Source organism: Phoca vitulina, unplaced genomic scaffold, assembly GCF_004348235.1.
Source record: "Phoca vitulina isolate PV1807 unplaced genomic scaffold, GSC_HSeal_1.0 scaffold79, whole genome shotgun sequence".
Taxonomy (NCBI): domain Eukaryota; kingdom Metazoa; phylum Chordata; class Mammalia; order Carnivora; family Phocidae; genus Phoca; species Phoca vitulina.
In genome coordinates, this window is record NW_022589782.1 from 1,567,530 (window position 1) to 1,581,424 (window position 13,895).

The following is a 13,895-nucleotide window of genomic DNA, read 5'->3' on the forward strand; positions in this document are numbered from 1 at the left end:
GCACGCACACGGCCCGTGAGAACTACTGTTCTCTTACGACAAAGCACGGGCCAGCCATCCAGCTTGTCAGAAGTCTTAGTCTTTAAACGGCACGGTCCACGGCCCAGGAGCTCGACTCGCCCGCCCGAGGCCGCTCTCCTAGACCTGCCCCTTTGCCTGCAGCCACCCTGTGCCAGGCTGGCACCGCCAGGAAACCCAGCGAGCGATGTCTGCCAACGAGCCCAGACTTCCCTCAGGACCCCAGACAGACTGGGCTCTCTCCTAGGGGAGAGGGGGCTTGGTCTCAGGGACAGAAGCCAGACGGCGACAGTCCAGATGATGAGGGCGACTCCCACACACCCCGGGCCGAGCTGGAGAGGCGTCAGTGGAAGGCCTGTGCCCACCCACGAGGTCTCGAGGTGCCCACCCCGTGGGTCTCACCAACACTGGTCAGGAGACGACCAGAAAACCCAGGATCTGCTGCTCAAGAAGAGGCGAGCAGAAGCCGGCACCCAGCTCACCTCCAGCGCTGAGCCCTCGCGCTCTCCCCTCCTTCCCTCCCCCTCCCTAAATGGCCCCAGAATTTATAGGCTTGGGAGCAGCGCTCCCGCTGCGGAGGCCGCAGAGGAGGCTCGGAGGACTGAGCGGGAGGAAGGCTGCGAGTGCTGCGGGCACCACCTCACGTCGAACACGGGCACAGCAGGCAGGTGCCAGCACCCTTCGGGCCCAGATGGCGGGAAGGCCCGGGTCCCTCCACTCAGCCGCGACGGTCACAGGGGTTCCCGGGTTCTCTCTTTGCTGCTAGAAGAGCCAAGCAAGAAGGGAGGGGATCTGAGAGGCAAAGTGAGGGGCAGCCGAGCAGTTGGCCGGGAGCCACCAGGCTGACCCCGCGCAGCAGGAGGGTATCAGTCCCATGCGGACACCCCACTCCACCCCAACTGCCTCGAGGGCCCCGTCCTGATGTCCCCTCCCGAGACAGAGCACTGGGTTGCGGCCACGGCTCCACCCACATGGCACAGCTGAGGGAAGAAGACAGGCCCGTGTTAGCATGCACGTGCCAGACACGAGACCGTCCTGAGCGGACAGCCGGCCAGGTGCCATGCTCGGCGCTCTAGGAAGTAGCCACTGTCATGACCCCACTTGGGATATAAAGAAAATGAAGCCTGTGCAGAAAGCCTTGACCCACGTGGGCCGAGACTCAGGCCCTACCTCCACAGTCATCAATCTGGCTTGGGCAGCAAGGCTCCCCGACCCCAGTGGACGCACGTCCAGCTAGGGCCAGCCCGCGGGTGACTCGGGGGGTGGTTGGGGACAGGAGCAGGACACAGAAACCACGGCAGGGTCCCCAGAGCCAGAAGCCCCTCAGCTGCACACGCAGGACTCAGCACCCGACTACAGTGTATGGGCCAGGGGCTGGAGGAGACCCCAGCCGAGGTCTTCCCGGGACAGAAGGGAGGGGCCCACGCAGCAGGCCAGGCACGCAGCCACCCTCAGCCCTCACGTATGCTGTTCTTGGGTAATTGTTTTTGTTGTTTTTCACAGTTCTGGCCAGATCTGACTGAAAAACTACTTGCCCCTAGAAACAATCCCGATCCACCTCGCGGCCAGAAAGCAACTATGTCTCTCTCCAAACATCACCTTTTTCCTTCTCAGAGCCTCTGCGTCAGCACGAGAACAGGTGCGCGTGGACAGGTGCGCACACACGCCCCGGCCCCGCCCCCACATCGTGTTCTCCTGCTCGCGGCCGGCGCTCCTGGAGGCTCAGGTAGCCCGGGGTAAAGCACGTGATGCTTCTCAGAGCTGCGATCTCGGTGATGACACCCACCTGCACAGAAGGACACATGGGTCACAGCCGCCCTGCGGACACCAGCCACATACCTGGAGCAGGAAGAGCCTTCCCAGCTGCCACGAGACGGACTATAAAACCCACCCCTCGGTACAGAGCAAAGCAGCGGCGTGTACCCTCCCACAGACGGCGCGTGAACGGTTGTAAGCTGTTCCCCTGCCACAGCGGGAGGCAGAGCAGACCGCGCTGAGGACTGGCGACACCACCGCCAAGATGGGGTGCCGGCAGCCAGGGGGCCAATGCCAGGCCAGCTGTGGGCAGGCCAGGGGCCGACGCATCCACCTCCATGGCTGTGGCATCTGGCCAACAGGCCATGGATTCGGAGAGGGAGGGCTCAATGAAGGAATGGCAAGAAGTGGAGGCCCCAGTCCGTGCTCCTGGGTCACCAGTGAGTGATGCCCCATCTGCCCCCTATTCCTGGCAAGAACGAGGACAGGGGCACTGCCGGGGGACGTCCCGCTGACCCCCAGGCCTTGCCAGGCAGGGATGAGGACAGGAGAACCCACAGAGACACGCAGCTCAGGGACTTGACGGCGTATCCTAGGGAGAGAGAAAAAGACACTTATTCTTCACTCAACAAACGTGTGCTGGGCACGGGTCCTGTGCTCACAGCCCCTGCGCCCGCGTATAGCTTACACTCTGACGGAGAAATGCACCATAAACACATCAAGCAGCCCCTCAACGCATCAGATCAGGGCCCGGAAGAGCACAGCAACAAGACCCGGAGGCAGGGGAAGGGTGGCAGCCGGGGGGACGGCCTCTCCCACAGGAGGAGATGCCGTCAGGAAGAGCAGAAGCAGCAGCCCTCCGTCAGGGAGCACAGCTAGAATGTTCCAGAACAGAGAGGAGCCAGGTGGCCTCCTGACACAGCTGAGAAGCGTGAGGAAGGGGAGGCCCAGGGCACAGGGAGGGGTGACACGACGGTGACAAGGACGGGTGAGCGAGGCAAGGCCCCGAGGGCAGCAACAGAGTGACACCGGACGCCCCAGAAGGTCCCATACCCCTCAGGCGCCCAAGAGACGGTCTGACGCCCATCTCAAGAGGCCCCTCCGCAGACAGACGCCGCGGGGCAGGGAGCGCTGCTGGGGACATCCTCACGGCAAGGCGGTGGGGACGCGGCTAGCGCCCGCAGGGTCACCACTTACATTCTGGGTGCGCTCTGCAGGCAGAGCCGAAATAACCACCTGCCGTGAGGGCCACGGACAGGTGAACGTGTGAGGCCTGCGCACTCCAGGTCATTCTGGCCAGAACCACAGCGGTGGCCCCAACCACCAGACACGGTCCCCGTGCCAGGACAAGTTAAACTGTTACGGAACCCGGACTGGATCGCCCGACGGAAGAACCAAGCGGCACCCGGAGATCCTGAAGGACAGGAGGTTTATTTAACTCCGGCGGGCTCAGAGGAGCGTGGTCTCCAAAGGTCTGAGCCCCGAGCACAAAGGGGGCAATGTATACACTTCTACTTCCGCATACTTAGCACTTTTGGCGCATGCGTGGAGCGGGGGGGGGGGGGGGGGGGGGGGAGAAGGACCCGGATGGGCGCACGCGGGAAGCAGAGCAGGGCGAAGACCCCGGAAGAGCCCCAGGGCAAGGCCTGCGACTCTCGCGCTGGCTCGGTCGGCCATCTCAGGACACAGATCTTCCTTATCAAAACCAGCAAGCGCATGATTCAGACACACTGACGCGACACACAATCGAACGGGAAGCCTCCCCGAGGTGGGAGTCAGCCGAAGCCACAGAGAAATTCAAATGCAGCCAAGGCCTGAGCACAGTGCCAGGGCCAGCAGGGACAGCGGTGGGGACAGCACGTCCCGCTGCTGAAGGAGGCCCGTGCGGCAGAGGCGGTGGAAACGGGGGAGGGGTGGGGGGGTCGGCGGGGGCCGGACACCAAGGGAGGGCTGTATGGATGGCAGAGGCAGCGAGAGTGGGAAATGCTGCGAATGCTCATCCACTGAAGGAAACGGTGGCAGTGGTGGGAGAGCCGTGGAGTCACGAACACGGGGGGCATAAGGAGCTCCGCGGAGCGCGGGAGGGGAGCACACGCTGGCAGTCATGGCAGCCGGCAGCGGGGCCCCCGCCCTGGGCCGCACACGCAGACCTGAGGCACGGCAGCCGGACACCGTGCAGCGCCCACGAGCGCGGCGCCCAGGCTGACTCCTGGCCCGTGGAACCCTCGCCGAGCCAGGGCAGGCCGTGCTGGAACGAAGCACGGTCGTGAATGCACAGGGTCTGGAGCTCAGGCTGCTCCCAGGGAGGCTGGGGGAGGGACCAGGGCGTGGGGGCCACAGGAGAAGGGCAGCCAGCATCAGAAGGGGCTGGGGGCTTCGCACACAATGGCGTCCTTCCAACTGCAGCCAGGCCACCCCGAGGCGTCCCCTTGGCCCCCTCCCCCACACAGGTGGAAACGGGAGCAGAAGCAGGGGCACGGCCCAGTGAGAGGGGAGCCAGGCCACGCCCTGAAGGCTGACGGGGCTGGATGTGGCCAGACCCAGAGCGACCACGCCCAGCACAGCCCACGTGGGCGAGGGACAGAGTGCACCCAGCAGAGGAAGGGCCTGAGGAACGCAGCGCCCAGAGGCTCACGAGCTCTCGTGTGCCAGGACTGTCATCATCGCCACAGGACGACAGGGCTGCCGGTGACGCTGGGCGCACACGGTAACAGCACCGGCCACATACTGACCGCTGCCTCATCAGCGAGGACCCGAAATAGGGACTTAGGTATATTATCTCAGCTAACGCTCGTACCGACCCCACGAGGAGCCAGACCGTCCACTGCACCTGCTACGGTCTCCGTGTTACAGACGACAGGGACCCTCAAGAACCAGTCCCAGAGCTGAACCTTGGACACTGGACTAAGACCACACAGCCACGTACGGAAGCCACTAACCAAGCTTGATGTTACATGACACATGCGGCTCTTCATCCACACTGGCCACAGTTCAAGGGCTCAAAGGCTACACGTGGCCAGTGCCTACGGGACTCAACAGCACAGACGGAGGACAGCCTCGCAGGAAATCCTGCCAGATGGCCGGCCTAAGCCAGACAGACCCGTCCACACCAGACAGACGGCGCGGTCCACCCGGCACAGACGGCAGACCCAAGCCAGACAGAGGGCCCGCCTACCCCACGTGGTGCGGTCTACACCAGACAGACGGCCCATCTACACCAGACAGACGGCGCAGTCTATGCCAGACAGAGGGCCCATCCACCCTAGACTGATGGTTTCTGCCCCAGACAGCATGGTCTACAGCAGAAGACTGGGTCTGACCTCTGCACAGAAGTAAGCAACCGAGCAAGATGGCCACAAGCACTAACTCCCTCACAGATTCCCAAGGGCCCCAGGAGACAGTCAGCACAAGAACAAACGTCACTGTGACTAATTCGCAGGCTCCAGAAAGGTTGGAGCTTCCCCAGATCTCGTTACTCCCTCCAATAAAGGGGGTAAGGTGCAGGGACAAAGCTCCAAGTGTGAGCCCCTGACACTGCGCCTCACCCACTGGGCAACCCCCATCCCCACAGAGACAGCGACACGGGTCTCGCTGCCCCCACGGCCAGAACAGCATGCTCACAGCACGACTCTGGGCCTCATGCCGCGTGAGCAATGTGACCAGCAGAAGCTGATGGAGCCCGGCCCGGCCTGAGGAAGGGGCGCTGGTCTGTGGAGTCACCGAGCTCACAGCCACGTGCCTGTATCTCTGGAACAGAAGCCCCACCACGGACTGCCACCGAGGAATGCACGAAGACAAGCCCTCAGACACAGGCTGGCTCAACACCTCCCGCCAAAGCCCACTTACACGGAGCAGCACCGGGAGCTGGCCAGACCAGCAGGGCCCCGGTCCGCGTCGCTGAAAAGCCCCGGGACCCGCTCCTGCAGAGACAGTGATGGTTAAGACCAGCGTGAGACCTGAGAGCGGGACACAGCTGTGGGTGATCAGCCAGGTGAGCACGGAGCCCCCGGGGGCCCACGGAACTGGAGCCCGGCACAGGGTGGCGGAGCACAGATGGATGAGGCGAAGCCAGGCCCGCCTCGTGAGAGGAAGCGCGCCAGCCAGCCCAGCAGGTGGCACCTGGAGCCCAGCTGGCGGCCCTGTGACCGGCCTGGCACAGACGCCCGCCCCACAGGGCTCACCCGGTCAGCAGTCCGTCACTGTGCCTCTTCAGTCGGTGCTTCGTTCATCCCTTCAGCCAACACACACGTGCTGAGCAGCACCTCACCCGCGTCCTCCACCATCCCTGGCCCTTGGGCACGAGAGCAGGCGCACGCCAGGGCCACCTCGCTGACCAGGACGTATCAGAGCAGAAGCCCCAAGCAGAGCGACCAGGCCTCGCGGGACAGATGCTGGAGCTCTGAGTGGGAGCGCCAACAGGACTCGAGCTGGCTCCAGGCCATGCGGGACCTCGGCCCTGCTCGGGTGCCCACAGGCCCGGGACAGAGTCCGCAGGAGACGCTGTGAGCGCCTACGTCTCTGACTGTCCACAACCTCTCCGACCTCACGGGCGCCCCAACACACAATGTCCAAAGCAATTTCCCGGTCGCCCTCCATCAACACACAGAGAAGCTCGTGCCGTTCCTCGTGCTCTCACGGTTACCCCCCAGCCCCCCGGCTTGTTCTCCCACCCGACGTCACTGTCCTGCACACCAGACCCAAGTCCAGCCCCTCCGGGCCTTCTCTGGCCACACACAGGAGATGCTCACACCACCATGCCCTCAACTACCGCAGAGGCCGCTCCTGCCCTGTTCCCTCGCCAGGCACGGGTATCCGATGCTGACAAAGCCTCCTTCCTTAGCGCTCAACGGTCCCGGGACAGTTATCACCATCCCCGTCCTGACAAGTGAGGCAGAGGCTGATTCTTCTGTCCAAGGACACACAACGACTCAGCGGCAGGCCAGCCTGAGCTAGAGCCAGAGACCCGCTGGCGCTCCAAGCGCAGCGTGAACTCCACCCCGACGCACAGAGAACAGGTCCTCGGTCTACATGAATCTTCTGTGGCCGTCACCGGCCTTGCTGGCCTCAGGACGGCTTGAGAGCACCGTAACTCACACAGACACAGGGTGACAAAGGTGACAAGGCCTAATCATACTCCAGACGGTCTGCGAGGACGGCCTAAATGCTGTGGACAAACAGCAGGAAAAGAGCCACATGAAGAATTATGACCCGTACACTGATCTTAACTCCCCCTCGGGGATGACAGAGAACCCATCAACCTGCCGGCTGCCGGGAAGACGCCCAGCCAAGGGCACCACCTCTCGGAGACGGGGATGGGCGGCGTGGGCAAGGACTGCCCTCCCACCATTCATTCAAGTCCCCTTCACCAAGCAGCGGCCTCCTCCAAAGGCTGCCAGGGCCCCAGGCGTCCCCAGTCATGGCCCAGGATGCTCGCCGCGGTGGCGGCAGCAAGGGAAGACCCGCGGGCGGTCCACGGCCAGACTGGGACCTCAGGGGTGTCAGGGCTCGCGACCCCCGACCCCCGAGACCAAGGGCTCTTGTGAGGCAGCTCTCACCCAGGGGAGGCAAATGCGAGCTTCAGCCTGCAGTGACGGGGCAGCCCGGAGCCGGGGACTCATCCGCCCGAGGCCGCGGGCCCACCAGCAGCAGCGTGCAGAGCGGGGGGTGCGGGGCTGGTTCTCGAGGGCCAGGGGCAGACAAAGATGCGAAGAGCTCCCCCGGACCTGCTTTTCTCCCCACTCACCTATACGGCGGGTTCTCCCTTAAGTCCTCACCAAGGACGGCGGGCCGGCCCTACGCCGCACGGAGGGCCCACGAGCCACGTCCCCACCGCAGCAGAGAAATGAGTGAGAAGCGGCCCCTCTGCAGCCACGTCAAGCCCTTGGCAGGGGCGCAGGCTCCACGCTCAGGTAAGCCACGCGGCGACGCCACAGCTGTCTCCCGGGGGCTCAGGCGTCTCTGCCGCGCAGAGGACATGGCCGCACCCGCCGCGGACTTTCGGGGGAGACGCTGTGTGCGCAGCACTGAGCACGGAGACGCTCCCGCCGCCACCATGCGTACGGGAGGGGAACCCGCACCCCAGGGCCTGGCTCTGCTCTGTCACCCACTCTCCAGCGTGAGGCCTCGTTTCCGGCAAAGCACGGCAACCCCAGATGGCACGGCCCCACAAAGTGCTGCCCCTCATCTCCCACTTCTCGTTCAAGACGCCCTCGGAGCACGTCACAGTCTGACAGACGCCAGCCTGGCCAGGGTCCGGGCCTCGAAGGAATGCAGCCTCCCGTCCACGGCCTGGCTCCAGAAGCCGGCTGCGAGCAGTGAGCAGGACGCGGACGGGGTGCTGGGCCCTTGGGGAGGTCCTCCGGTGAGGACCACGGCGGGGCACGGGGACAGAGGATGCACCCCGATGCTCCAGTCACCACTTCCCCAGCACACAGCCGGGGGGCGGAAGCGCATCAGCCTCCAGGCTCCAAGAACGGAAACTGAATCCGCGGCCGCAGTGACAAAAGGCAAAGGTCCCTGTGCTGTAATCAAGCTCCTGTCAGCAGCGGCCGAGGGGGCCCTGGAGTGTCCGAGCACGACCGTGGAAGGGACGAGGCAGGCAGCCTGGCCTGCGGGCTCCCAACACCCCCGTGAGGGAAAGGACGCCCCATGGCCGCCCCGCGCTGCCGAACAGACCCATGCCCGCCTCCTGGCCCCACGGCACAGAGGGTTCTCGGAAAGACAGCTCCCGCCACCGGCGTCTCCGGGGCGCTACCAGCCACGGGGCACAGACCACATCTCGCTGCGCCCTCAGAACGAGCCTCATGACAGACACGAGCCCCACTCTGACAGGAGGAAATCAGAGCTCAGAACTCGGGTAATTGTGCACAAAGCTAGCACGGAAGTTCATCCCTACCCTCCGCAAGAAGAACACGCCTCCGCCCCCCCTGCTACCTGGAAGACTCTGGAAGGTTCCCGCCTGAAGCCCCAGCCACCACTCGCCTTGCAGCCTCCAGAAGTCTGTGGGCACAAACATCGAGGAAGGTACAAATCCCAGTCAGGCGGATGGCGGTGCAGAACCAGGGGCACCCAGAGCGAGGCGTGGGGACGCTCAGCTCCGCTCCAGGGGGCGGCCGGCCGGCCAGCAGCTCGAGTCTGCTCTCCCCTCACCTTCCCAGGCGAGGCGCAGCACAGATCCTTCCCTGAATGAGCTGGAGTGCCTGAGCGGAGGCCACCACGGAAGGACCCGGCAAGGGACAGACCAGAATAAATGCCTGGAGACCAAACCCACAGGGCCTACTCTCCCGCCTGGGGCCACGGCTTCGGGGCGCTGGGTCCCCTGCTCTGTGTGAGCAGGAGCGCCCTCCCCGTGCCAGGGCCTGCCAGACCCCTCGTGCTCGCCCTCTAGCCAACTGCCTCTTCGCAGCTGCCCTCAATTCCTGCTCACCCGCCTGTGAAGATGTGCAGGAATGAAGGCGGCTCCTGGCCCTCCACGCAGAAGGCCACAGCTAGGCCACGTCACTTTCCTGCCCACGGGACCCGCAGCTGCCCAACAGCCGGCCAGCGTGAAGGGACGCCGGACACACAAGCCCTCTCCGTGCTGGTCAGGAAGGGCCTCGCGTCACAGGGTCCCTGCCAGCCATCTGTCCCATGTGAGCGTGGTGGGAGCTGCCTGGCCTCCCTTCTCGCCTGAGCCCTCCGGCCCTCTGAGCCCAAGCTCTCCTCTGCAGGACGAGGTGACAGCTCTGGCCCCTCCCCCGGGGCCAGGCCAAGCTGCGAAAGGCCAGTCGCCCCGGTGGCGGCGTGTGGGCCAGCACCCCTCACCTCCCGCACAAGAGCCACGGCACAGAGCTTGCCCTCGGGGGGTCCCGAGGCCGCACCCTCGCTCTCGGAGGGGGCCCAAGGGTCCGGAGAGATGGGCAGGGAGCCACCGCAGGGGCCCTCTAGATCGGGAAGATGGGAGGGCCGGCCCCGCGCGCAGCCGCGAGCCAGAGGGCTGCCGGGGCCCCGCGGACGGAGCTGCTCCTGCCGCCGCCTCCCGCACGCGGACGCCGGCCTCCCGCCCCCTCACGGTTTGGCCTGAGAAAAACAAAGGCAAGTTTCCTTCCCTCTAACGGTTCATTCTGCTTCAAATGCAAAGTGAAGAAGATCGTCTGCAAAAATGTAAAAGCTTTAATTTCAAATCACTTTTAATACCCGTTTCATCTGACAGTAGCTTTGAAAGCAAAAGGCAATTTTATCGTTCGAGGTTTTTGAGCTAAGTTGACGTGATTATGTCCAACATAACCAGATGCTTCTAAAAGCCCATTTTCAAAGTGACATCAACCCCCAAAATAAGAAATCCTTTCCCCTGGCTACTAATGAATCCTTAAGACACTATGTCCGCAGAAGGCTGAGGCCGGCTGCTCACAGACCCCCTCAGCTGTCCGCCCCTCGGAGAGCCCAGCGGGAAGTGGGCCGGCCGCAGCCTCAGGACAAGCCCATCCTGCCTGGAGCTGCCCCCGGCCAACGAGGCTGGATGGGGGTCTGCCGGCAGCGCGGTCCCAGGAAAGGCTTCCTCGTTCCAAAGAGGAGACCCAAGAAAAAGGCCTCTCCTCTGGCCTGCGGATGTGTCGCCCACAGCCTGGGCAGCCGCCTACTCGGCCCCGGAGAAAGGAGGCAGACCACCCGGGAGAGCCCAGAGGCAGCCTAAAGGAGAAGCACTTGCTCTCTGTCCACTTTCCTGGCAACGGGCTCCTAAGACCCCTGGGGTTTCTGAGGTGAGAGGGGCAGTGCGTGACTCCTAACAAGCCCCTGTCAACCACAGTCCGTTTGAGCTAATGAGGGGACTGCAGGCGGGGCCAGAGCAATCAACCACCTCCAGGTCCACCCCCCCACCGTGGGGGTGGGGGCCTGGGGGGGCCTGAGCTCTTCCCCAGCAGCCAACAACTTAATCAAGCATGGAAACTCCCTAAAACCCCCCAGAGCAGGGCTCAGAGAGCTTCTGAGTTGGGCAACACACCTAGGTGCTGGGAGCGGGGGTGCACCCACAGGGGACAGGGAAGCTCTCGCCCCCAGCCCTCCCCCCAGGCATCTCCTCCATCTGGCTGCTCTGATTGCAACCTTGGCTGTCAACCGGTGATTGCACATAAAGCATTTTCTGAATTCTGAGTCATTCTAGCAAATCCGCAAACGGGTGGGGGGACAACCAGGGCCAAAGCACAGGGAGCCTGGGGAGCCAGGACTCGCGACCGAGGTGTGGAATGGGGGCAGCTTGTGGGACCAAGCGCTTCCCCTGTGGCGTCGTGTCAGGACAGAGCGAGACGACAGAGCACCGCTGGCCCCACGGGGTTGGGAGGGAAGACCTAACACCGAGCGGGCAAGAAAGCACACAGCGGCTGGCCTCCCGGCCTCCCGCCAGGGAAGGGGACTCCTTCCTCACTGTGCAGCCTGGGCGAGGTCTTCCCGATCTCTGTTCCTCTGCGGGGACCTTCCTGAGCACACGGACACGCACACGCTGCCCCCTGGGCGCCGGGTTCCACACCATCAGGGGGTCACTGGGAGCCCACGCCATAGCAAAGACAGGGTTCCCCAATCCAGGCGCACGTCCTTCTCGTGGCCCCCAAGCATCAGGAAGGCAGAGGTGGCCTGGCACATGGCAGGGATGACAGCACCATGCCGCCTCGGCAGTCACGGTCACGGGGCAGAAAGGTGGGGCACCCTGCACCCTCCAGACCGACCCCTCCCGCTCACTCAGGCCGAGGCCAAGGGACAGTGAAGCAGAGCCGCTCCTGAGCCACGCCCAGGGGACACACACGCGCTGGGCTCCTTTCCAAAGCAGACGCATCTTGCGCACAGCCGGGCCGCCAGGCCTACCTGCTGGTGATGGTGTTGTTCCGCTCCTGCAAGACCACCTCTCGCTGCTGGAGGTCAACAATGAACCTGGACAGGTCTTCCGGGGTCCTGTGGGATCAAGAACACGTGTCAGCGGCAGCCACTCCCTGGGGGGGACCTCATTCTGCCCCCGGACGGCCAAGACCACGCCAGCCGCCCATGAGTCACAGACCCGGGACGGGTCGCGTCCCACGCGCCGTGCACACACCGCGACCTGGGTTTGAACCGCAGCCCGCCCCTGGCTACGTGGTATCAGGTACATTATGTTTACTTGACACAAGTTCGTTTCAGCTGTAAGAACAGGTCAACAGCTAGCCGCCGCTCTCGGCCCGCAGGGAAGGGGAGGTGAGGTGGAGGGTGCCCGTCTCCCTGGACCGGCAATAGGAAGAGAAGCCCCAGCAGGCGCCCCCACGGACGCTGCTCTGTCGTGTTCACACCCCTCCACACTGCCCACCTCGGCTCACGTCCCTGCGGCCACTGTCATCACCTCACAGAGGAGGAAACAGAGGCCCCAGGTGTCCACAGCGGCTCACGATGCACCCCTGAGCGGCGCTGACCTCGTCTGACCCCTTAGAACCCGACACTGGGACGCAGCAGAACCCGAGCCAACAACACCAGCGACAGACTACGACACCCAGTGCGGCGGGCACGGTCCCCACACGGCACGTGGCATGCAAGCTAAGGGGCTCCCTGGCCTGCAGGTGGCAGCCGAGCTCGAGGCCTAGGGGCCAAGCACAGGGCCGCAGCCTCCTCCATCACTGAAGGAGCCACGGGGGTTGTGACAAAGCTACACCCTCAAGACACGCCCTCGGTGGAGAGAGTCTGCCGCAGAGCCACAGGACTGGCTACGGTCACCACGGGGTCCGAAGGCCCTCTCCCCGGCCTCCAGCGGCACCACAGTGCCCGGCTTCCGGGAGCATCCGCCACAGGAACAGGCCCCAGGGGCTCCGCCTCCCACAGCCTTGCCTCTGGACACACACATGTCACCGCAGCGCCCCCGAGCTCTGCGCTAGTTCACCCTGTGCTCCCAGCGCTCTTCCTCAAGAGGTCTCAGGACAATCCGCGCTTCCTGGAAGAGGGGACCTCCCGTCATGCCCCCAGGCCACTCCCCGTCCCGCCTGCCCCCCTCTGCATTCGCCACGGGGTCTCACGGTGTCCGTCGTCACTTGAACAGGAGCTCCAGCACCTGTGACCCATCAGCAGTCCATCTGAAACCCCGCACGCCCCAAATGCTCACACACCTGGGCCTCTACGGTCCACACCCTTCCCGCACGTGTTCCCGCAGGTGCTCCCCCAGGTGCCCCCCTGGCTCTCCCCCTCGCAGATGCCCTCACAAACACCCCTCCCGGCCACCTGAGCAACAGCCCCTCCCTGGGCCTACAGGAACCACTGGGCACAGGAGAGACTTCTTCCCGCGCTCCTCCCCAGACCAGATGACCATCCGTAAGGACCCTGTGCAAGACTGAAATCCAGCAACAGAAGGGCTTGAGCCAGCTTTGAATGCCAGGTCCCATTCTTCCTAGAAGCTTCCTCAAGCTTCCCAACCTCGGGGAGTTAAACATATGGGCATAAAAATAAAGAAATCTTTTCAAGCCAAGAGATATTTTCTTCTGAAACATTCTAGAGATATTCAAGTTGTTGTTTCTCTGTGTCAGTCAAAGGGGTACCCAAACGGTTACTAAGTCCGTGGGACGAGTTTAATGAAAACAAATCTACCAGACAGCCCGCACATCCACATCTGCCCCGCCCCGGACCTCGCTTCGTGGGGGAGGCAGGTGGGTGCCGCATCTTCCGGCCCGGCTCTATCTGCTCAGGCCTGAGCGGAGGGAAGGGCCCAGGGAGAGGACCCATCAGCAGGTGGCCACTGAGTCTCTAGGGGTTCTCAGTGACCGAGGGCAGGTGACCTACAGTTCCCTCCAAGTAGAAGCCTTCCAGAAATCTGGAGGCCACTCGGCAGAGTCAGGAGCACGTGACGCCAATTCAGAAACAAGCTTCGTGCCCTGAGGTCCAAATCAGCCCCCAAAAGCTAGGAGTCAGACAGTGCGCAGGCAGACTCGCTTTCCGCCGGGCTCGCCAATCTCCTCTGAAGTGAAGATAATTTGAAATGAAACAATTTCATAATGAGGGAAAATTGGAACGTTTCAAATCAGGAGAAAAGCAAACTTAAAACGCACCGTGAGACACTCCATCCCACGGACGGCGGGGCCCCGCGCCCCCTGGGAACCCCTCCCAGGCCAGTGCGCCGGGGCCGCGCCCGCACACGCACGCAG

General features: G+C 63.8%; 1 protein-coding gene across 3 annotated transcripts in view; it reads right to left on the minus strand.

The window, feature by feature from the left end:
- The window catches only part of MAD1L1 (mitotic arrest deficient 1 like 1), a 319,048-nt gene that overhangs the window by 246,676 nt on the left and 58,477 nt on the right, over positions 1-13,895 (minus strand). For 2 of the 3 annotated variants that reach the window (XM_032394012.1, XM_032394013.1), the window contains exon 10: positions 11,608-11,694. The exons of the other annotated variant lie outside the window; for it this stretch is intronic. In XM_032394012.1, coding sequence (XP_032249903.1) covers positions 11,608-11,694 — 87 coding nt within the window. The remainder of the gene's footprint in view (positions 1-11,607; positions 11,695-13,895) is intronic. 3 annotated transcript variants of the gene reach the window in all.